Source organism: Vigna angularis, chromosome 8 (genome assembly GCF_016808095.1).
Source record: "Vigna angularis cultivar LongXiaoDou No.4 chromosome 8, ASM1680809v1, whole genome shotgun sequence".
NCBI lineage: Eukaryota > Viridiplantae > Streptophyta > Magnoliopsida > Fabales > Fabaceae > Vigna > Vigna angularis.
The window spans coordinates 28,941,958-28,968,542 of NC_068977.1; the positions used below are offsets into that span (position 1 = coordinate 28,941,958).

At 31.4% G+C, this 26,585-nt stretch overlaps 1 protein-coding gene across 1 annotated transcript; it reads right to left on the reverse strand.

The window, feature by feature from the left end:
- Positions 1–12,920: 12,920 nt before the first annotated feature.
- Positions 12,921–18,185, reverse strand: LOC108343676 (F-box/LRR-repeat protein At3g26922). The gene is made up of 4 exons (XM_017581996.2): positions 18,024–18,185; positions 16,069–17,043; positions 15,702–15,908; positions 12,921–13,260 (listed from the first exon to the last, which is right to left on the reverse strand). The coding sequence occupies exons 2-3, from the start codon at positions 17,008–17,010 to the stop codon at positions 15,729–15,731; spliced, it is 1,122 nt and encodes a 373-aa protein (XP_017437485.1). The 5' UTR covers positions 17,011–17,043; positions 18,024–18,185; the 3' UTR covers positions 12,921–13,260; positions 15,702–15,728.
- Positions 18,186–26,585: the final 8,400 nt, after the last annotated feature.

Consider the following 26,585-nt stretch of genomic DNA (forward strand, 5'->3'; position numbering starts at 1 on the left):
TGTGTTTCGGATGAGAGTCCGCCCTAGCATGATTGTTTCGAGTGCGAGCGTGCCTCGGGTGTAGGAGCTGTCGTCGTAGGTGACCTCGTAGCGACACCTTCCCTAGTGGCAGCCGGCATCATCGAGCTGGTCACCTTTCTCCCAAATTATAAAACCCTAACTTAATAAAAAAATCATATTCTCTATTAGTCACTTACATGTCATCGTTCACAAATCAATATAGTGACCAGGTTGCACATAACTGATACCACATCATTAATGAATTAATTCTGCTTGGTGATACTTAACGGAAGGGACAAATTAGACGTAAATTTTACTAACTGTGAACATATTCCAAACACTTTTAAAAATAAAGACTGAATTGAGATTAGACAATGAAAGTGGAGACCAAACAAGCTACTAAACCAAAATTTTAATACTTTCATGAATCATCAGTTAAGATTATCAACAACGAGAATTGTTTAGCTATATTATAAGTAGTTCATTAGGTTTGTTTTTAATATCTTTGAAGTGTATGCACTCACTTAAGTCTCAAGTCTAGCTAGCAATGGTCTCTTACCTTTGATTATATTTTATGAGTATTAAAGACGGGATCTATAACTAAAATAAAAAGTCTTTTATTTCAGTGATTGTCTGGATGGTGTAGACTAAAATGGTATAAATTTGAAAAAAGTATCTCGTACCCATGAAATGTATACGTAGCTGAGTAGATATTAGTAATGTACTTTCTGTAAGTTTAAAGTTTTAAAAATTGAATCTGATTTTATCTTTTGAATTATTAATGCACTATGGGTTATGATTATTTCTAGAAAATTTAAATGTATTTTGATTTTATTCACAGTAGTTAATTCTCAGTAGTACAAAAATTAACTTTTGATGTATGCAATTTTTCACTTTTTTTTATGTAGTGAAAACTCTAATGTCTATCCAACAATGTTGGAATAGAAAATCGATGTTCAGGAAGTTTGGTTATATAAGAGTCTAACGTAGCACAACAACATACTGATGTCTGATGTCTGATGTCTAATTGAAGTAAGTTAATGATTAAAATAAATTATAATAAAAGAAAAACTATACTGTTTTGAGTTACGATTGAAGATTTCCACAAAACACTTTTTACGCTTTTTTTCTAGTTAGCTAAGGTATTTTATGTGCGTTTTAATTCAAAGTCTTTTCTTATTAGTTTTCCAAACCGTTCGGGTGTAGCTGTTAAAGACACTCTGATGCTTAAGTCAGTGATTAATTTAATCGGGGGTCATAGTAAAGTTTTAAATTCACAATAAATGCAATCACTTATCTTTTTACTCTTTGACTTCTATTTATAGGTATCAAGATGAGCCTGAAATTAATGAAACCCTAATCATGGCTCAATCATAGCCCATTACATGACCTCTATTTGATTTGAGGTGATCTTTAGAACTGATTATCGTTGTAGGTCGTCCGTTTTGTCTCCCATCTTCCATGATCGAACGATGAGTATGTTACTTATCTGAATCATATGATGTGTGGTGGTAGACATCAACTTCTTCGACCAGTCGTTCCTTCTTGGTAGCCTCATCAAGTCTGTCCTACTGTTAGACCGTATGGCCATACAATACATATACATATTTTCTAAATCTATACTATAATTATGAGGAAAAAGATAACCAATGAGAATATTATTGGTGAGTCATTTTTATGATGACTTATCTAAAATCTCTAAAATCTTATTATCTTTGTCATTATCGTGGATTTTATCCAATAATAATATTAAAAAAAATCCCTAATCTAATAAAAAAGAAACTTAGAGCTTATTGTCAATATAAAACCCATAAAAATATTTAATGAATAGTAGTAATTTTATTTTAGTATTATTATTAATAGTAATAATTTTTGTGGATAGAAAATTTGATTAATAAGTTTATATAAAAGAAAAATGATAAGTTAAATAAAGAATTGTGGTAGCTCAAATGGTAACTATATCTGAGATAAAAAATAAAAATTCACGTGTAATCAGTAAGGAGTAAGGAGTAAGGAGTAAGGAGTAAGGAGTAAGGAGTAAGGAGTAAGGTAGTGGTGGATTAAAAAAAATAAAATAATAAAATAATAATAATAATAATAATAAATTAAATAGGGCTAAGGGAAAAAAATTAAAATAATAAATTTAAATAGAGCCATTTATGGCCTATAAAAAACCAAGGAGGAAGGATTTCATATATATATATATATATATTGTTAAGTTATTATGCAATATACTCAGTTGGTATGAAAATTTGTGATAAATTCATTTTATTATGTTGGGTATGAATTGATGCATATGAACATAGTATGATTCTTATGGAGAGATTTTATAGTGGTATTGTATTAGAATATACGTTGATGTTTTGGGTCCTGTAGTTGGAAGTCATCCTGATACTCTAATAATTTTTCAGTCTCAAGTACAGAATAATGTGTTATGTGATGAGAGTGGTAGAATGTCCTAGTCTATGTCAAGTTATGGTCATAAGTGTTGACGGACTAACCTTGTGGATGACATGGTGTATTGTATTTGGCCATGATTTTTATTGTATAAGGAGTGAAAGTCAGTATTAGTGCACGACCACCCGAGACTTTCATCAATGTTCTATCCAAATAATAGAGTCTAGTAAAATCATTTGCATCTTACATGAATTTTATTGTGAATGAGTTATGTGTAGTAATAGTATTATTCCTCATTTTTTAATAGTCTTTTGCATGTTAGCTCACCCTTACTTGTTTATGTTTGTGTTGATATATATAATTGTGAGATGATCGTATAACATGTGTTATACGAGAGTATATGAGGGAATGACATCTGATCCAGTGCAAGTGAGAGAGAGGCAAAAGAATAGTGGAGAAGAGTTCAAGTTATCTTTATGAGTGTTGTATTTGAAATTTGAAATTAAAAATATGTATCATGTGTGAAATCCTTTATATTTCCTAGTGGATGACTGGATAAATGTTGGAATATATATCTATATATATATATATATTATGAATTATTAAGTGTGAGAAAATGAGATGTTACAGTAATTTTAAATAAAGTGATGACCTAGTAACACCACAACTTTCAAAAACTCATCATTAAAGTTCTTATATGAAGATGTAAATAATTAGACTTGTCAAATTAGTCTATCTCATAAGACTTGGTCTTAACTCACATGAGTTGGAGAAAAGCTCACAAGACCAAATATCCATAAAACTTTATGGATTAGGGTCAGTCCATAAGCCTATTTTATTCTTAATAATATTTAAAAGTTTTTTGATTAAGTTAACATATTACGCTAACTAGTGTTGTATTTAATCATATCCTAGTCATGCGTTTTTGAATCAAACTATGCAATTGTATTTTTTTTAATTTTATAAAATCGTGTGTATTTTTATTTAATTTTGATATACAAAAATGTTAATGTTATAATAACATTGTTTTATTAAAAACAATAACTTATTTGATTTTTTATGGATGATTCTTTAAAAAAAACCATTTATTTTTAAACTAAAATACACTTATTATATTTTAGATATAAAAACCAAAAATAAGTTAAAATTTTATTTATATATAATTTTTTTTAAATAGTTTATTAAAATAAATTTATAAAAAATTTAAAAACACTAAAGAATTAAAAGAAAATGTGTTTTTCCAATTGTATCCAAATATAAATAATTTTTGGACTTATAAAAATTGAATTACTTTAAACATTTTTTTCTTTCAAAATTACTTTATTTTTAAACTTAAATAAACTCAACATATATTATATTTTTACTTTTTCAAAATAATGAAATTATGCATCTAAAAGATGATTACAATTAAAAAATTATTTTGAATATATTTTATAAAATCAATATTTATATATTCTTTAAGAATCGGCTTACTTCGTCCCCATGTTAAGAGGTAATTTTCAGTTTAGTACCCGGTTTTAAAAGTGAAGACATTGGGTCTCTATGTTATGAAAATTGTATAACTTTACTCCTATCTATTAAGTTGGTAGGAACGACGTTAAATGTTAATTGATGTGGCAAATAACTTATCCAGCATGGCAAAAACACATTTTTTGGCAAAGACAGATATGAAAATATCCTTTAATTGGTAAATCAAATGCATAGCCTAACACATTAATCTCGAAGGAGCTTAGCTGAAGGAGCTAAGGTGAAGTAGGTGAGTTGAGGCGGGGTGCCCTAAGTTCTTCATTCTAACACAGTGTGAGTGTTGTTTGTTGTTTGTTGTTGTGAGGTGGGTGCCCTAAGTTAAGGAAGGTGTTGTTCGTTTTTTGCAGTAGGTGCCCTAAGTTGAACTGATCTTCTTCTCTTCTCAGTTTGGGGTTCGCTGTTTGGGATTAGGGTTGTTTTGTAGGTGTGGACGAAGCATTATTGTGTCGTTCCACGAGGCAATGTCAATGAATCAGTGTTCGTCTTGTTCATGGGGGACTTGTCGTGGTGGTTCATCGAGATGAGTGGTTGGCATCCAAATATGCTATTGTGGAGAGCTTGCCGTATTAAGAGTCACAAAAACTGTTAAGAATGAGGGGAAGCATTTTTGGGGCTGCCCTAATTACAAGATTTGTTTCCTTCCTTGTGTTTTTTTTGGGGTACATTTGTTTGCTTTTTCTTGAGATGTTTTTGGTTGGATGTTTTGAGCAACGGAGTCGAAACGAAGAAGTGCGAGGATGTAATTTTTTCAAATGGCGCACTGAAGATTATATAAATGAAAGGGATAATACAATTTGATAGCAAAGTAGAAAGATTATTACTTTGGGAAAATCACTTTTGGTTTATCAAAAAAGGGAGAAGGTATTGTTGGGTTGTTATGTTTGATGGGGGTCATTAACATCATCTGTGTATGTCTTATGTTTTAATTTTGTTCAAGTGGTGTTTGATGGGGTTATATTGTAATGTTTGTTACTTAATCAATGATATTCTGGTTGTAATAACATTGTGCTTGTAATGAGATTCTACTTAATGAAGAAGTTGTTACTAGTATCAAAGTGTTTGTGTTATTCTTCAAGTGTTTGTGATATTGATGAAATCAAATTCTGGTTTCATTAACTTTTAAATGAAAATAGAAGATGTGACATTATATGACATGAACTTTGATATCAAAGAAGGAAAAGTAATATGGCTATGACAATAGAAGATGAGACAACCAAAAATAATATGATATTGAAGGTGAAACATCACTTAACAAAATACATCACAGATCATCCAAAATGTTAAAGTTATTAAGTGCAAAATACATCATATCCAAAATAATATTGAAGGTGAAACATGACCTCAATATTATAAAGCAACAATACTTAAAGTTCAAAGTACATACCAAAATACAACAGAAATGTGAACAATATTGAAATGTAGAACAATAATCTAAAGTGATGTTGTAATGTGATCGGTCTATGGTTCTTGAGTAATCTGACTTGCTTGAGTGGGGACTGGTGTAACTTCCTAGTGTTGTTTTTGACTTGGTTGAGTGGGGTTGGTATAGCTTGATGGTGTTGTTGTTCACTTGCTTGAGTAGGGTGTGGTGTAGCATTCTGGTGTTGTTGTTGACTTGCTTGTGGGCAATTAGTTCTTCTATGCCCTAGTTGTCTACATATGACACATCTCTTTGGGATTCCGGTTTGTCCAAGTTGTGTATCATCCCTCTTTTGCTCCTAACTCTCTAGTCTTATTTTTTTTCTTGGTCTACTTGGCAACGCCCTATTCGGTGGAGGCAAAATATCTAGATTTGAAGTCCTTTGCCATATATGAGGTCCATTCACAGGGAAAATGATTGGAATGTAAGTTTCTTCATAGGTGGAGGTTCTAAACCAATTTGGGATGTAGTCTTTTGAATTTGGGATGTAGTCTTTTTCAGCAATATTGGATGTATGACAGATCTCAAATATTTGCATCCCTGACCAACTACGAAAGCATAAACAATGAATATTAACAACAAATCTTAAATGGAAATAGTTGAATGGAAACTTTAAGAAAATCAGTTGTTTACTTACTTAGGTATCCAATATTGTGTGTTTTGTAACTCCTTTTGTAGTCTCTTATGAATTTTGGGGAGAATGCCACCTTCAAATCTACTAATCTTCTCTCTATTGGATGCCCACCTCTTCATCAGGTAGATACGAATGTCTTCCAACATTGTTATGATTGGTTTTCCCCCTTGCATCTAAGATGACACTGTTAAAATCTTCAGATATGTTATTCACAAGTGTGTCACAAGCAGGTCTTCCTGAAAATCTTGACCTAGACCAAAATCTGCAACAATTGAAAGTTAAATATTTCGAAAAGAAGGAAAAATTTAAATAATATGAAAGAAAATATAAACTTGAAATCTACTTGCCTTGGGGGAATAACTATCAAGTGTTTAAAGGCATCTTCATTGACGTCCTTGATTTGTCTCATCACTGACTTCCATGCTTGAGGGTATGTTGATGTTGCTGCCTTTCGTAGTAATTGTCTAAGATTTATGCCAGGAATTTTCTTCCTAAAATTTGCATATATGTGCCTCACACAGAAACGTTGGTCCACACCAGGCAAAAGTTGTTGTATAGCTGACAGAAGTCCCTATGATAGTAAAGCATAAAGTATGAGTCTTAAATTGACATGGTCAATAAAGAATTGAATGAAAAGTACACATTTACTTACTTTCTGTTGATCTGACACAAATGTACACCTGGAACATAATCCCCTACCTCCAAGATCATCAATTAATCATTCTAAAAACCAACTCCATGTTTACTTATTCTCTACTTCAACAACAACAGATGCCAACAGACACATTTGGTCATTACCATCTCTTCCAACAACAGTTAAAAGCTCACCTCCATATTTGCCTTTTAAGAAACATTCATCCAAATGTATAATAGACCTACATGAAACAAAGTTGTCCTTACATGCTTTGAAACACACATACATTCTCTTGAATATAGCCTTATCCTCATTTCGTTCTACATTCAGTTTCACTATTGAGCCAGGGTTTAACCTCAGTAACTCTTGTGCATATTGTTGTTTGAAACAACCATCAATGTTGGCAGTTGCCATTTCTTTTTCCCTACTTGTTGTAGCCCTAGACACACCAATGTTCCATTTTTTACAAAATTTATTGTACAGGTTTTTCAGATTAATATCTAGATTTCCTTTCATGCTCTTCTCTAATATGCCAATTAACCATTTGGAGGTAACTAAACCATCTAGATTTCCTTTCATGCTCTTCTCTAATCTGCCACTTAACCATTTGGAGGTAACTATATTGAATTCTCTAATGCATGTATGCATGTCTATGATCTTCCTTAGCTGCCATGTACTTTGGCTACTCCTATATGCACAGTAAGCGTACCATGGACATTTACCTTGTGAGCCACAACATTTGACACATATTCTTCTCTTGTCATTCTTAGAAATCTTCAACTTCCTACCATTATGTACTTCATAAGTTCTAATTGCATTAGTGAAATCTTTTTTTTTTCAGGGAAGTATGTCCCCAGTTACCATTTATATTCTTCATACTAATTGGCTCTAAGAGGATCCCAAAATCTCCATATTGGGTTGTTTCGTGATCTGAGTCATCACTTAAATAAATATTGTCACAACTATCAGATTCTCACTCACTATCAGATAATCCCCTGGCCTGTACATGCTTCTTTGGAGTACTTCTTGTACCCATTTCAACAAACAAACTACCATCGCAATGCTCTTCTTGGGGTTGTTCATTTCCATGCACTCTAACATCCTCAAAATCATCTTCATTGATAGAAGCGTCTTGATTAGAACCTATCAAACTACTAACATCAAACTCATCCTGTCCATCCCCTACACTACCACCAACATCATTTTGTCCATCCCCTACACCACCACCAACATCATCCTCACCATCCCCTACACCACCACCAATGATATCATCCTCACCATCCCCTTCATAACAAACACCATCATCACCTTCACCGTCCTCACCAACGTCATCAACCTCATCTTCATCATGTTCACCAACTTCAGCAACTTTATCTCCATCCTCAGCAAGTTCTTCTAGACCATCTTCACCAACTTTATCTTCACCATGTTTAGACAATTTACCTTCAGCATCCTCACCAACCTCATCAACCTCATCACTTTTATGTTCACCAACATTAGCAACTTCACCTCCTCCATCTTCAACAACTTCTTCTTCACCCTCTTCACCATGTTCACAAACTTTACCTTCACCCTCCTCACCAACCTCATCATCGTCATCTTCACCTTGACCATGATATTGCAACATATGAATATAATCAGGTTCGGACACCATGTGAACCACAAACAAATGAGCTTGACCATTCAATATCACAATGCTCACCACATGCATTGCACATATGTCATCACTTAACAATTCCAACCTAACTTCTAATACAGAACCACCCAAGGAATACCACACCTCCTTAACATTTCTATATCCCATCTCCTTCAGTATGGCCAAGATTTCAAAATAACTCCACTTGTCTGTGTCAAGCATCAAGGTACTGGTATAACCTCCATGGTATCTAAATGATCCATCATTCACAAACTTACCCCCATGGTGAAACACCACCTCAATATCAGGGTCCGACATTTTCTTTAATTGTCAATTATTATATGTCTATATAAAAGTAAGTGTCAGACTACATGCAGTTGGTTAATGACCTTCACATGCATCTACTATCATTATTTAATGACCTTCAAATGCATCTACATTGTAAAGATGCCATGTTACTAACAATTATTACACGTGTAGCCATACAAACTTAATCACACGTAATCATTGTTTCACCTACAACATTCCATTTTTTTTCTTAATGCTTAAATAAATATGCATGAACCACATAATAAACAACAACCACATATTGAACAATACGAAAAACAAAACAGTATGCACTAAGGGGACAATAACACAAAATAGTACGCACTAATGGGGGACCAAAAACATACAAATAGTACGCATAACAACATGAAGGCAGTAAAGAACGGGACCACTACAAACACAACAAAAGGGACCACAACAAAACACAATAAGGGGACAACAGGACAAGATACTTTCATGGGGGACCACAACTACATAAAAGAAGTGATAAAAAACGCACCTTTCACCTTTTCGCTTCGAAGAAATACCACCACAATCGCTCACCCACCGCAATCGCTGACACATCCTACTCCTTCAACAAGTCTTTTTGCTCAAGAATCTCCTTCCAGAATGTCAATCCTTCGCTCACTATCAACCTCTGCTCAAAAATCCTTCGACACTATCAACCAAATGAACGAATGAAAAATCCCCAATTTATGACCTTCTATTCGTAATGTTTTTCATTCCACAATTAAAAACCCTAATTACTTTATTTCCCCAATTTAAAAAATACGTAACCCAATTTAAAATCTCCAATTCTGACTGCCACGTCAATTATTTTAAGCCAACTGATTGCCACGACGACATTTCTTGCACAACTCACATCCACAGAGTGACTTCAATGTTATCAATTTCAACAATTTATGTACAATGTAAATAAAGATTACCCAATACGTAAAACCATTCCTCTGGGTAGATAGGTCGAGTGTTATAAAAGCAAATAACACATTGAGTTTTCAATTTCATGTTGTTAGGGTTACTTTCACTAATGAAAAGTTCAACAACAATACTCATTATTCTGTTTTGATTTACATCCAACTTTCACATTCCGATGTCATCCCTACCTCCATAAAGAAGTTTTTTAACGATTTAAATATATAAATTACTCTAAAAAAAAGTGTTTTGTGACTTCAATTAGGACACTAAAAATTTCTCAATTTGTCTTATCTTGAATCCGTGCATAATCAGATTCCCTTATCCTGCTTTTTCTTTTATTTGTCAATGTTTTTAACTTTTACTTGCTTTAGTTTAAACTCAATTTTAAAATTATTTTGTTTATTTTTTTTTAGCTATGGTTTTGTGTCACAATATGTAATTATTTGCACATTTAAGATAGACATAATGTCAGAATAATGTACATTCATTTTGATACATATTACAAAAGTAAAAAAAAATCATAAAAAAAGTGAATTTTTATATATATATTTTTAAAAATGAATAAAAAATAATAATATGAAATAAATATAAAAAAATTATTTGTGTTAAAATATTTTTTTTCTAAAATATAGGAAAAGACTCTTTTTAATGTGGATGAGAGTTTAAATATGGTTCAACAACATGGAAACTATGAGGCACTATACTATGTAGTTGAGATGATCTCAGTCAAAAGAATATAAATTTTCTTTGATTCAATGGTCATCTTGAGTCTGTGTTGCTTGACACCAAGATGATGTTGTCTTCATCTCTAACAACATCCTCTTCGGTTAATAGATTAAAGTATGTCAATTGAAACCAAAATAATGTCAGTCAACATGTATCATATAATTTATATAATTAAGATAATATGTAAAATATCAATATTTAGATCACATATTAAGAAAACTATGCTAGAATCATCCAAGTGAAAAAAAAAAACAAACTGTCAGAATAACTTGAACATCCCCGGTGAAAGATCTACCATACCTACGTAAATAAGTTAATATTTTTATGGGATATCTTCTTATCGATAGTGAAGTTTAATGAAAATTTAGAAAGACCTTCTTCACCCTTACTTTTTTTTATGAGTTAGTATATAAATAAAAATATATTTTTTAATTATAATATATTTAGTCATTTCAAATTTACATATATTTGTAAATAAAATTTTAGTATCTAAAATGCTTTTTAAATACTTGCCTCGTATGTTTTTGAAAGTCTATAAAATGTAAGTTAAACATTATTTTGAATTTTGACATCTCAAAATCTACCCATAGTATAAAACTTTATTAAAAAGAAAAATAAATTAAAATAAAAGAATACAAAGGAGGATTACACTAAATTCATAATAAAAATTATATTTCATATGAAACATAAATAAACTATACATGAAAAAAAAATCTAAATAAATGTATTGAAATAAAACATTAAATCATTTATATTATTTTCTGTCAATGAGAACTAAATTAACTATTTTATTAACACGATAATTTCTTTAACAAAATACATAAAAAAACTTTGAATTATATATATTTATAAAAATGCAAGTACAAGGACTTCTTCTAAAACTCTAAGAAATTACTAATTAATAAAAAATTATAACAGGCAAAAAAATCACTTTTAAATAAAATGAAAATCCTATCTCAAATGCTTAACAAAATATAAATAATCCTTATTTTCATAAAAGTTAAAATAATTACCCACATATCTTCTAAAATTATAATACATGAAACCAAACTAGAATAACTCTACTTACATCTTTAATATGGCTTAAACCAATTAATAGATTTAAATTGTCACAATATATTTGCATTTGGACAAATTAAAAGAACCTTGTGTAAAGAAGATTATAATGAGTGAAAAAAGTATGACAGATAAGGAAAGAACAAAAGAAAAATATTACTTTGACCTACTATATAGACTCATTTATAATTGTCCTAGAAAGAAAGAGAAATGTAGGTGAAAAGTATGTGATAAGTTGCACCCTATGGAAGATGGTTTTTTTAAGGAGGATTGCACGGTAGAATGTTGGGGAAAATTTGAGTTACGAGGTGATTCTAGGAGACTGTGCCGCCGCGAAAATTGTGTTGATTTGTATTATGTTTTATGGAATTAATTTATGTTTATAATGAATGTAGTAAGAGAGAGAATGGAAACTAGGTGCGGTGATTTGGTGTTTTTTTCTTGTTACGGTCAGAAATTATTTGAGAAGTAGTCAACATAGTTTCATGGACAACACGAGAAAAAGAACATCTGAAAGAACATTTGGAAAACCAGAAACAGAACATATCTGGTTCTCTAATCTTAGTTTCACTAGCAATATAACATTTGGTTATTAGCTTTACGGTTGACTTTTATAATGATTACTTCAAAAGTTCATTTCATAATCGAAATGTCATATGAGAAGATAAAACCATAATATAATAATAATATAAGATCTGATCAACGTTACATAATAATATAATAAAAAGAAATCTGACATTCAACTTTTATTATGTGGCCTTTCAAACAATTTTATTTACTTGGAAATATGTTAATATTAAATTGAAGCATTTACTGTTTTGTAACTATTAATATTGGAAGTCTAAATTCATTTATTAAGTTTAGTTTACTTTTTGAATGGGTGGAGTCTCCCAAAAATATTTCAATTTTTGTTGGACCCCACTTAAAGTTTCTCTTGAAACTAAAAAAATAGTTTAGAATGACAAGCAATTTATTTCTGCACAGGTTTCTAGTGGAATTTGAAACCCATAAATAGTAAAATTACTTAGTTGTTTGGAAACCATTCTAACCTAACTTAAAAGAAGAGGCTTCCTGTATGAATAGACTTATACAAAACAGAAAATGCTTCAACTTAATTTCCATATAAACATAATTCATTACCTCATCTAAGATTGAACTAAGAGTCAATCACTTCAAACTCACTTTTTGCTAAATTTTGTAACCTAACTTGTGAGTTAATGGATTACTAAGATAACTTATTTAATAATTTATTTTTCTAATTTATTTTATATATTTCTTACATTAATAAATTGACTTAATTTATCTTTTTATAAGACTAAAATAAAAGCATTTATCAATTTCATCAAATATTATTTTATAAATAGTAATTAAAAACTAAAGTGTTAAGTTACTTATTTTGGAAACTAATAAATTAAACCTATAAACTATTCAAACAACATTCTATTATTTAAACAATATAAAAAAATTATAAAAATATTGGTAATAATTTATACGTCAACACATTTTTAATCTACCTCCCATTTATAACTAATGAATTAAGTAAACTACGTTTGGTTTAACCTACATTTTTTTTTTTTACAATCCAATTAACTGTCGTTCGATTGTGAGCTGGATTGACTCGTGTAAAAACACATTTTGACATATCTACTTAAAACTACAAAATTCCATGACTTTAATAAATTTCATCTAAAAACAGAGAATATCCAAACAATTCTAATAGTCTGAAGAGCAGAAAGTAGGGTTTATGTTCAATTGTCAAAACTGAACCTCAAGGACTGCTTTGAGTCTCAAATTAACCATGGCTACGAACGGAAAATAAAATTTGAAAACGAAAACCTACAGTAGAGATGAATTCTCAAAAGTTCCAACCTTCCAGCTACCCATCATTGCTACGAAATTTCCTAACAGTTCCTTGGGCTTGTCTTCAAGAGAGCAGCCGACCCTCACATATTCAGCCACATGAGATTCTGAGTGCATGGATCAATAACCTAAACAAGAATGAGTTATAATTAGTCAAAACCAATTTACAATAGGGAGTAAACCTATATCGATAAATTATAAAAATGACATATGCCATAAGAAATAACTACACCAAGCATGCATGCAAGCAAAAACTAGAAGAGTGGAAGTGGTAATGTTAGAGGTATTCCCTAACAATTTTATGCCAATACAAGTTCAAGGTTCAACATAATTTGCAATATTTAAGAGTGCTTACTTTTATTCAATATTTAAAGCTAGAATACAACAAGCAGAAACTGACTAAAACACAAGTTTCAGACATATGTTCAGTTAATCAGTTAACTAGATCTCTTTAAGCCTCATCAAAAGAATATATAAAAAGTTAAATCAACAGAATTATTACCTTGCACGATTATACACGACAGGTAAAAAAAAATGAATTTTCTGGAAGACATAGCATATAAACTATATGGGATTAACCGGGAATAAGGAATAACTGATGCATATGACAAACCTATCATGCAATTGTCAAGCATTGAACTGTACTTTGAAATCTGAGAACACTGAATATTTTCTAGCAATTCAGAGATACTACTTCATAGGCTTAATGCAATTAAGTTAGTATGATGCAAAACCTACACATGCTTAATGAAATTAGGTCCAAGAAAGTACTGCAGCTAAAAATGTATATTGTATGTCACATAAATTTAAAAATTAGAAATGCATAATACACATGAAATTAGATCAAAAGTCTGCAATGAAAATACGGCAGATGTCATTGCAGTCTATAGTAGAAGCACGTGGATATAGTAAAAAAACACATTCTACAAACAAGAAGTATACTTGAAAAATGCAGAATACAATTAAATAAACAACATCGAAAACAAACTACGAAGTGCAAACATGTGGTAAGAAATAAAGTTCACAGTAAACAATCCACAAACTTATAGAATAAAATCATGTATAAGGAGCCTCACAGTTCTGGGAGAACAAAATAAAAAATCAATAGAAAAGAATAGACTTGGATAAAAGTAGACAAATAAAGACAACCGAAAAGGAAATGGAGATTAAAGTAAAATAGTGATACAAAAAATTAGTTGAAAAAAAAGGAAACAGATAAACAGGGACCCAAAGAACACAGAAGATACTTGAAAGAATAAAATTATTAATTTGAAAAAGACAGTCTCTTTTGCCGGACATGGTGGAAAAATTTCAACAAAGAACAAACGGGAGTCCAATGTTAATTTGCTTTTACAAAAGAAAAAAGCCAATACAGAACATGTCAGACAGCCTGTTTGGAATGGTTTGAGAATCTTTAGGCTTTCTTTTAAAAGAACACACAAAGGATAACTTGTTTGGATGATTCTCATAACCACGGTCACTGCTATATAACCACTATGGTAAGTGTAGCTGCCACAGCCCTGTAAAAGTCTTTCACTGGAAATCCACTATGTCATAGTTCCATGGCACCAGAATGGTCAGCTATTTACAATATAATATATGTGTAGAAGCTGCCAGCATTCTTTCATAGATTTATCATCATGAACTTGAGCACATGGATATAGAAACTAACAGTCTATTAACTTTATTTAAACAGCTGGTGTGTTCTAAGTCAAAAGATCAATCTAACGAAGCAGCGGAAAATAAGAGTAACACAAAAAACAGTATTGAAATTCAGCCAAAAATAAATGGTCAACATATAAAATTACGCTGTCAGGTTTAAGGAACAATTATAGTTTTATCAACCACATACAATAGTCTAACGATATACTCTAGCACATCAAAACTAAAATAACTTCTAACTTTCGTAAATCAAACTTTAAACCAAATTCAAGGTTACAGATTTGAGGTCTGAGAATCAAATCACAAAATTAAGTTTTAAGCTTGTTGTAGACTTGTACCTCAAACATTTTGTTTGCAGTCAGAAAAAGTATATCAGGTTTAGAAAATGAACAATGACTCCTTTAATAGAGCTTAACCATAAAAAGCAAGATGTAATGTATGACACATTTTACAGCTAGAGATACATAAACTAATCAAAAGAGATGTTGCATATCTTTTGTCCCTAGACTCCAAAGAAGTTAGGTTTAAAATATAGTCTTTCAATCACATTGGTATTAAGCACTGGGCCGATAAGTGATTTAGCTCTAGTTACTGTCATTGTCATTTGAAAGTACCCAAATAAAAATTTCCTAATGCAGTTTCAATTCAGTCGTAAGCAGATCATTTTTCTCATCATTCCACAAGCCTCCAACTCCAACATCAAAACAATAAAGATTATGTTTCACACACTGTTCCTCCTAGTGGTAGCTTATTAAATTTTATAATTTTCATCTGCTAAATTGAAAAAAAAAAGAACATTGAAGACACACGCAAACACAATCCATAACTTGTTACAAAATGCATCATCATATCATGGAAAACAGAAACATGAACAAAGTAAAACTGAACAATTTGAAAAATTTTATACCCCAGGAGCTAAGCATGTATATCTCTTTCATAATTTATCGAAGTCAAACTCAATTCTGGCCACTGGAGAGTTCTGATGTAGGTATTTCAACGATCTCTTAAATCTATTCTCAGATAGCTCTTCATATGGTAGTTTCTTCACCATCAATGCCTTCAATTGAACGAAACACGGAGGTTGAAGGCCCGCTGAAAGAGGTTTTGATAGATCCTACAGAGATAGAGATAGAAAATTGGAATCGAAGACAAACTTTGATCAACATTCTTAATTGCAAGACTGAGTAATAGGAAAAAAATGGCACAAGAACACAAGAATCTTATGAGCCTTATGAAAAAATAAAGAGGTAAAGAGTAAAAGCATAGTAACTAACTTGTAGTATTATGTCAAGAGCACTCAGAGTCACTGTCAATAACTTTATACTAGTTATCCCTTGCAGCCAGCTTATGATGAGTAACTCTGTCTTGTGATAACATGTATTTCCACGTGACTCAATGGTTAACTCCTCTAGTAAAGGAAGATTGCATTTGGTAATTAATGGATGATCAGTATGACCCGATAGAGTGAGAGAAGTAAGGTTTGGAGTACAAAGATCAATTTGGAAAAATCCTGCTTCAAAGCTACCTTCTAGGATCAGATTGGAAAGGTTAGAATTAGATATACGGAAGAAATTTAGATCTTTATGCAACGCAACACCTTCAAGTATCAAAGTATTCAACACGGGACACGAACAAAATGGATCAGCATAGTCACAGCCATATGCAGTAAAAGTGACAGACTCAAGTTGCATGGTTCTTATTGCTGGCATGTGCAGAGAATCTGGAAGTACTATCATAGAAGAATCATAAGTACTAACAGAAAGCTTAAGAAATGTCAAGGTCTCACAGGAAAAGATGTAAGGGCGAAACTCAAATCTGGGTTTGTTATTCAAATTTATAAAGATTGTCAACTGTTGAACATTGTGCCTCGATGCATATTTCATGAGCCTGTTTAGGAGGTAGGACTGAGCATAACCTCTACGAGTGAATTCAAGATTAAGCAGGGAAATGGAACCATCACGTTTAGACAGAACGTGAGACACAAATTTGCTGAAATTGACAACATTATTGAAGAAGAATGTATTAAATGCAAGAGTAGTGAGCCGTTTCCAGAGATCCTTCCATCTTTTAGACAACACACAGGTTTGAACAGCATGCTTTGTGTCCATAAACTCCATAATGTGGATCAGAACACAGTCAGGCAATTCACTCAGCCTGTCCCTCTTCCCTTCTCTACCTCTTCTACTCTGCTTCTGTCTCTTCTTCCTTGTCTTCATAATCAACTTCCCTACTTTTCCTTCTATTGATACCTGACCAAAGAAATGTTAGAAAAAATATTTCTTTATCTCATATATGCTTTAAATTGAAGGAAATTAATAACCTTTCTAAGAGTATTTTTCATTTTTATAGGAAAAACAACCATTTTAATTCATAAAGGTGTAAAACAATATCACATTAGCATATGAAAATAAGAAAATTCAAACCAAATCATCTTTTGTCAGTTTAGTTTTTAAACTTAATAACTTATTGTCACTTTAGTCACAAAGGATCTGATTACATGCAAGGATCTGATTGCATGCAAGTTACAGTCACAAAGGATCTGATTGCATGCAAGTGATGGTCACAAAGGATCTGATTGCAAGTAGGTTATAGTCACAAAGGATCTGATTGCATGCAAGTTATGGTCACAAAGGATCTGATTGCAAACAAGTTATATTCACAAAGGATCTGATTGCATACAAGTTATGGTCACAAAGGATCTGATTGCAAGCAAGTTACAGTCACAAAGGATCTGATTGCATGCAAGTTATAATCACAAAGGATCTGATTGCATGCAAATTATAGAAGCGTGTTTAGATACAAAACTACTTTTCAGACCATAAAGACAGGAAATGCATTACTCAAAAGTTCTTTTAACAGTGTATCCACAAAAGGCCCAAGTGTTTTTCAAAGTTTCTTGACCGGAAATATAGAACTTTTTCCAATTAATAAATACTCTAAAAAAATCCTTCTTACAGGCTCTTAAAAAGGATTACAGTTATTCAATCAATAGTTTAAATTTGAATAAAAATAAGAAACAACTTATTCTCCCTATCTCTCTTTTCTCAAGAATTTTAACATCTGATGATAAACCTTAGTGCTCCCATTATGTTTTTTTCTTCTTCTTTCAATATAAATATAAAAAGTATGAAATAAAAAACTCATTAGAAGTTATCATAGTTAAGAAAAAATCTTGTTTTGCTGTCATTTCTAAAATAATTAGCAGAAAAAAAGGAGGTAGAAGAAATACCTTGTCCTTTGGAGATGTCAAAGTTACAAAGCGGCGGCTTCAAATTTCTTTATTGAATGTTTGGTTTAGGGTTTGAAACATGAATCGTTGAAACCGATGAAACCAATTTGAAACTGAAGCGCCGCAGACCGAGTGAAGAATCATTACATAGTTTGTTTGAGTGACACATCCTCTGCTCGCTCGCTGTTATATAGGCGATTTTGTTTTATTTTATTTTTATTTTTATTCCGAATCTATGTAATAGTATTTATTTATTTTTTCTATTTAATACAATACTTTATTTAAGTTACATTGATAACTTATAAATTTAATTAATTTGGTTATTAAATTTTGTGATACTATATATATATATATATATATTATCTTCTATCTATCCATCACATAAATAAATAAATAATAAAACTAAAATAAAGAAAGTATAAATTTATAAGAGCACCACTAGTTAAATGTAAAAATGAAAGCAGAAATAATTAAAATATTGTAACAAAAGTATATATTAAGAGAACAAAAATATTATAAAGCCATACACAATTATTATTTACTAAATATATTATTTCAAATATATATATATATATATATATATATATATATATATATATATATATATATATATATATATATATATATATATATATGCACTACAGCTAAGTAGTACATGAAACGACAAAAGGTGATTTTACGGTGTAATTATTATCAATAAAAAAAAATGATGAAAGGTATTTAAATAAAGAAATTGATTAAGATAAAAGTGGACTATTTGGATGAAGTATGAGTCAAGATAATAAGAAGTGGGTTTGACTGATATTTTATGAATACCTTTTATAAAGTTGGTAAACGAACAACATATTTTAAGTTATAAGTTGACCTCAATTATTATAAGGATTTTTCTTTTCATAAGTCAATACATTTTGGACAATTATCATATATAGAAACATTTATTGTTATAACATTGTAATCTAGTAATTATTATCTTAATATAAAACATTAATTGAATATCATTAGTTTACTAATTATGAATAAGTATGAACAAATATGAACAAGTATATGAATGGAAAATTTAAGATATTTTAGGATTGTTAAGACATAATGTAATTAATTAAAATTAGAATAAATGTAAATTTAAATGTTTGTTTATAAGACATTTGAAGTTTTTGTGATAATAAATAATGCAAAAGTTTTGATTAATTTAATGAGTTGGTAAGGAATAAAGTTTTGATTAATTAAATCAATTTGTTAAGTGTGAATTTAATGAAGTTTTTAAACAGAACTTGTTAATTATATGTTCATAGGATTTCAAAGTAAGTTAATAATTGACTTAAGAACAGAGTGAATAATTGAACTAAAAACATGTGACAACAAGTAAAAAACTAGATGAAAATGAAAATTACATATTACATACACTTTAAAACTTAAATCTTTGGACATGTGTAAGAATGTCTTCTAAGGACAAATCACAAATAGATCATTACATACAAAACATCCTACCTTTGAAACAACTTCCCAGTGATTTACGCTGAATTTAATGTGATACTATAAAATATAATTGAAAAGATAAATGATATATTTTCTATTTTCTCTATGAGGTATTCTCTTTACTACTAAACCAATGGGCTCTTAATTGTAACTCCTTTATTGTAACTTCTTTATTAATTACTCTTTTGATTTGTTGGTTGAGGAAGACGTGAACGTTAATTTCATGAATTTGAATATATAGATTTTGGGGTTCCTCTTGATTATTTGTATTTCTAGAAAATAGGATTTTGAAATGTTGTGAGCCTTTTAAGCAATATTTCTATCTATCAATAAATCTAGCATAAGATTTTAAGGTTTTTCATTAATCATCATAATATTTTTTATGATTTCTTTTTTTTACTTTCACGTGTAGTGTTGATTATGATAGCACAATTTGAACATGAATGATTGATGATTGAACTTTACAATAGAATATAATATTGTAATTCGATTTAAATAATTATTTATATTATATTTAAGTTGTTTCATTTTATTGTATTTATTACATGATTTTTGTTTGTATTTAGGTTTGTTCCTTCCAAAATTGTTTTACAGGCTATCACAAACTATATTAAGTAGTCACTTTTAAGCCTTGGACAAAATATTTCCATGTGATGAAAAGCCTTACTAGCAATATTTCAAGGTAATTACATGATTGAACTTATTATTCATTTCATGTATACAAGAATATGTATATATATAAAAAATCAAAAGTTCACTACTAAGGTTATAAAGTAGACCTATTGTGAAAAATAATATGGTGAAAGATTGCTAACACTTGTATAGGCACACTTCATATCCAAGATCTAATTGACTAATTGTTACATATGAAGCTTTAATTGAGACTACAACATGAAATTAAGAAAAACTTCAACACTAAATCATCTTATAAATTATATTAGATGTTTGAAAATGCTAGAATTGCAAAAAAATGTCAACACTAGTGCAAAAACAGCGTATAATGTCACGCGTTCGACGTCCAACCACTGAATAACCAAAGTTAAAAATGAATACTGACATTTAGTAAATAAATACAATTATTAGTCGTCATTTAGAATTGTAATTTGACGTCAGTTTGTTATATTGGGTAAATTTTGCAAAAATGTTTTGTGTGAAGGTGAAAATGTATTTACGTATGACGTCAAATTCGCTAGAATTCGACGTCAAAAGGATATAAAACGTCGAATGCCCCAACGTTAGACATTAAAAAGTTAGTGAATTTAATAAAAATTTGAGCCGAAGATTAAAAATTCATTTACTTTATCTTAGAGCGCGATACCCTATTTTCTGCTCAAATTTTTCTGGAACAAAGTTTGACGACCATCACATATAATTTTTCTTTCATTTGTTACAAATGCATGTTAATTAACTATTTTAGGTATGATTTTCGTTTGTTTTGACCGATTATTTTCATGTTCATGTCCATCTTAGGCGCATTTTGCTTTCTCTCTCACTGGTGGCAATACTTTATTTCGACGAACCAACTTTTGAAGGTAAGTTTTCATTTTCGTTTTGAAGAACTTATTTGTTGAACTTATGTTTCTTTTAACTTGTTTGTTGTTTTTGTTTGGTTGAACATGTTTGTTGTTGTTGTTATTTAATTGAACTTGTTTGTTGTTTGTTATTATTGTTTGTTGTTGATACTATACTACACGTTCATAGTTCATGCTTTAAAAGATATCAAAAACTGAAATTTGTTATTTTTATGCTTTTCAGGTCTCGTAGAGTTGTAAAAAATTATCATAATTAATTAAAAAAATAAAAAAATTGATTAACTTCAAATTGTTCTATGTTCGACGTCAATTTAACGTCTCCTGATATAACGTCGATCTCGAATTCGATGTGAAAGGCCAAAAGACAATGACATTATACAGTGTTTTTGTACTAGTTCAAATGGATGGAAGAGCATGCGTGGAATAGCCTATCAATACATTATAATTTTTTTTATGTATTATAATAAATATGCTATAGTCTCCCAAAAAAAATTAGACTTTTGAAAAAGGTGAGATTCTACAAAGAAGTCTCTCAATTAGCAATGTCATGTCCTTAGTATAAAAAATATACCTTAATTGTTTATATCCTTATATTATACTACATTTTAAGAGTTGTACATGTTAAAATTTATAACCATATATTTTGTTGCATCACTGGAACGATTTGCGTTTGTTGATGATTAGGTCTTTCAGCTAAGCTCATACCCGCAAAAATAATGATTGATTTGTAGATGAAAGATTTAGGAAGACATATGTAAGACAATTTTAGTGTTAATATAATTTACATTTAAATTTATATATATCATGTGATAATAATTCTTTGATGTCTACTATTAGAAATAATTTAAGATTAGCATTTCACAAGCCTTGTTTCATATAAAAGAACTTAACGAGCTCTGGATCCTACCTAAAATGTTTATTGAAGCTATTGTTGAAAAAAAAAAGCTTTATGAGGTCAAACAACTTGATGTAAATTCTACATGTAGAAATGATAGCTTTAAGCAACAACTATCAACTTCCTCTTCATATTTTAAGTACCTTACCTAACTTATGCAACAAATTTTAATTAGTGAAGAGGTAAATGCGAGATTAACTCATCAATTTCAATCCTTTTCAATAATTAGATATGTAATTTCTTTCCTTCACACTAGTGTAGTAAAGGAAAACGACACCAATTATTTTAGTCTATACGCAGTGGTTTTTGAACCGAGGTATATACAGGCGAGGTAAAAAGGATAGCCTTTTTCCCTCGGTTCAGAACCGAAACAGTATGTAGGGGGTCTTTTGCCTCGATTGTTTTCGAACCGAGGTGGTAGATGCCGTTTTTTGATTCTTTTTTTCAGAAAATGGGAACTTTTGCCTTTCAAAATCTTTTTTTTTTCTTTTTAATCTGGGACAACGGAGGTGACGACGAAACAACCAAAGGCGGCGAGGAACAACGGGTGACAATGGCGTAGTTTGTGCGAGAGCGCGAGAGAAGTAAAGGCAACAACGTGGAACAATAGGTTAAAAAGTTTTATAATGGCGGCCAATGGTGGAGGTAGCAGCGGTGACCAATAGTGGAGGAAGTAGTGACGACCAGCGGTGGAGGCAGAGTGGAGGTAGCGACGACGGAGTGGTAAGGTTGTGGAAGGGGAGAATGAGAGGGAAGAATGAAAGAGGAGAATGAAAGGTTTGAAATTTAAAACTCGAAGAAGCTATTACCTCGATTAAGTAGATAACCAAGGCAATAAGATTCTACTACCTCGGTTCTAAAGACAATCGATGCGTAAACCATTCGGAAAAAATTAAAAAAAAATTATAAATGAAAAAATTTAAAGATATTTCTAACTATAGACATCAGTTCGCGGTTAAACTGAGGCATAAAGGCCTTATGACATCTGTTCAAATGGAACTGAGGTAGTAGAGATTGACAAAATGGATTTGAAATGTTCAAATACAGAGGTTGTTAACTTTTGGCAAGACATACTGCCTTGGTTTTGCACAAAACCGAGGCAGTAGACCTATATTGGAAAAGTTGACAGGTAAAAAGTCTAAATTGTTGAGGGAAAGCAGGGTTTTTTTTGTCTCGGTTGGTCAAAGAACCAAGACATATAGTTTTGCAAATAATTACGAAATTGCCACAAACGGTAATTCGCTTTGGTTTTTTTGAAACTGAAGTGTAATGTGAGTTAAAAGCCTCTCTTTTTACCAGTGTCATACTCAATCTTTTCTTCAATAGTAGTAGCTAAATACTAACCAATATATCCAAAAATCCCTCTACAAGAGACACACTCTCGACAACATTATTAAGAGCTTCAACAATAAAATGACCAGGAAAATCTAGATCAAGTACAATTTTTTTTGCATTATACACATTGTTTTTGGTATACTTTCTTAACTTAGATTTTTCATTTTGGTATAATATGATTTCATACATTCGAACATTCTTGTTATATATTTCTTTGAGATTATTATATGTGTAACTATTTTATTTGCTCGTTTGGAAATGTTTTAGAATTATGTATGTGGGTTTGCTATGTGTAAATATAAGATACTATAGTACAAAAAATAGCTTTAACGTCCAACGTTGCAACACGAAAAAACCAACATAAAATTATTATCGGTGGCATTTTTATAAATAAATGTTCAATTATGACATTAGAATTTATATTTTACGATGTCATATGGTCATCAGACGTCGAAATTATCATTTTTTGACGTCTTATTGGAGATTTTTTATGAAAATGTTTGGCACACAAGTGAAAATATACTCACGTATATCGTCAAAATCCTTAGTTTTAGATGTCAAAGAGCTATAAAACCTCAAAATATCACTTTGGAGACGTTATATGTTAGTGAATTCATTCAAACTTTGGATGGAAGGGTTAAAATTTATTCATTTTATAACTTAGGCAACAACTTTTAGTAAGTGAAGAGGTAAATGGGTGATTAACTCATCAATTTCAATCCTTTTCAATTATTAGTTATGTAAATTCTTCCCCCTCATACCCAATCTTTTCTTTAATAGTAGTAGTTAAACACTAACCAATAACATCAAAAAATGCCTCGGCAAGAGAGACACTCTCAACAACAACAATAAGAGCTTCAACAATAAAATGACTAGGAAAATCTAGATCAAGCACAATCACTAGTATAATAAGGGGAAAAAACACCAGTTAATTTTGCTTATAGGCACTGATTCTGGAACCGAGACATATACAAGCGAGGTAAAAAGGGGTAATCTTTTTGCCTCGGGTATGAACCGAATCAAAAGAGAGTAGGATTATGCCTCGGTTTTTAAGTAACGGATGTAGTAACATGTTTTTCTTCTTCATATTTTAGGCCTGTACTGAAGCAATCCGTTATTCATGAAAAAATAAACCAGTAACAGAAGTAAAATAACAGTGAGATTCTAGCTCACCATATCTTGTTAATTATTTTTTAACAAAATATAACTAGACTAAATCCCCAATTCTCCTTCCATTCCACATAAAATTGTAATAACAAACCTGCATAAATACAAATTTAAATACGAAACAATTTCGATGCTTCACCACTTAAAGTTCCTTTACGAAAAGATAACTTCATTTCATCTAAAAATTGATAAATTCAAATTAAAATTTAGAAAAAATAGAAAAAAAGGGCACTGAAAACGTTAATTCCAAAGGCGGTTTGGCCTCCGAGTGCAGCAATCTCGTCCTTCCTCGCATTGTCGTTATCTTCATATATCCCAATCTGAAACGTAAAAAAGCAAGCTAGGTCACGATGTGAGAATGGAAAAAGAAGGAAAAACCTAATAACAAGAAAACGCACAAGCTTTTCAATGGTGGAGGTAATGGTATCGATCATGTTTCGCACACGCTGACTCTGATACAAACGCTCCTTGTTGGTGCCAGGTTCATTCTGGAGCTCCTTCACTATCAGTTGCTCCAACTGTTCAACCTCGTGAGCTCCATGAGGCCGCCGCCATGACCACCGCGAGAGCTCTCTCTCTCTCCGTCGCACAACCTACAATCAGAAAGGTAACCATCAGATCGCGCCACCACCGCCTTCACCGCCACCGTCATCGTGCGTAGAGAACTCGCGGTAGAGCATAACAGTTTCCCCCAATCTTCACCCGCCGTCATCAAACCCTAATTCCCCTAATCTCATGTTCGTCTCCATGGCGCAACCCCTTTCAACCTCCATGGCCGCTACTCATCAGCAACCTCACTTTACTTCCAATGACCACCTCTTGCTCTTCCCTCCAGAGGCGATGCACTGGCAAGCGACGACGAAGTGGCGGTGGCTCCCGACGGTAGGGTTTTGGCGAACAAAGAGAAAGGCGAAAGGATCTCGTTTTTGGTTTCGGTTTTGGTCTCTGCGTGGAGGGGAGATTTTGGTTGCTGACGAGAAAAGAACAGGAAAAGGGGAAAAGGGGCGAGAGCGAGAACAATTGTTTCTCGAGGAAGAAGGAAATGAAACACTTGTAGGTTAAGTTTTCTTGGGGTAACTGGGTTAAGAGGTAAGCAATACTACCTCGGTTATATGCTTAGTCGAAGCAATACACACATATATGCCTCGGTTCTACTCTCAACCGAAGCATATAGTCCTCAGAAAAAAATAAAAAAAATATGAAATGGTTATACGCCTCGGTTCCCACCGAAACCCCACCTAAACCGATGCATAAACATGGTTTCGCACCGGTTTTGAATGAACCGAAGCCATAGGCTCTGCACAGATTTCAAATTTCAGAGACCTGTCAGGGGGCAAGTGGGCTTTTAGGCATCGATTGTAGTATCAACCGAGGTAATATTTCTTATATGCTTCGGTTCCCCTTGAACCGAGGCGTATAAGTTCGCTTAAACTACAAAAATGCCACCGCGTTTTGATAGGTTTCGGTTTCACCTAAACTGAAGCCTATAGTGAGTTAAAAAATATTTTTTTTACTAGTGAATCATTTCCTCATTATATACATTGTTTTTAATATACTTTCCTAACTTAGATTTTTCATATTGGGATAATATGATTTTATACGTTCGAACATTCTTGTTATATATTTCATTGAGATTATTAATATGTAACTATTTTATATTCTCGTTTATGTCTGGAAATGTTTTAGAATTATGATACATGGGTTTGCTATGTGTAAATATAAGATATTAGTACAAAAAAGGCTTTGACGTCCAACGTTGCAATACGAAAAAGCCAACATAAAAATATGATCGGTGGCAATTTTATAAAAAAATGTTCAATTTTGACATTAGAATTTATATTTTTCGACATCATATGGTTATTAGACGTCAGAATTGTCAATTTTTGATGTCATACTGAAGATTTTTGATAAAAACGTTTGGCGCAAAGGTGAAAATATATTCACGTATAACGTTGAATGCCTTAGTTTTAGACGTTAAAGATGTTGAGTATAAACAAAGTCTCACATCGAATAAAATAAGAGATGGACTTGGGTTTATATACACATAAGACACTACAAAAATATTATTTCTTACCAGAGGTTTATTTTCGACGGTTACCAAAACCTTTGGTAAATTTTGTAAGAACTTAAAAAATAGTTTGTTAAGAGTAGATAGATGTA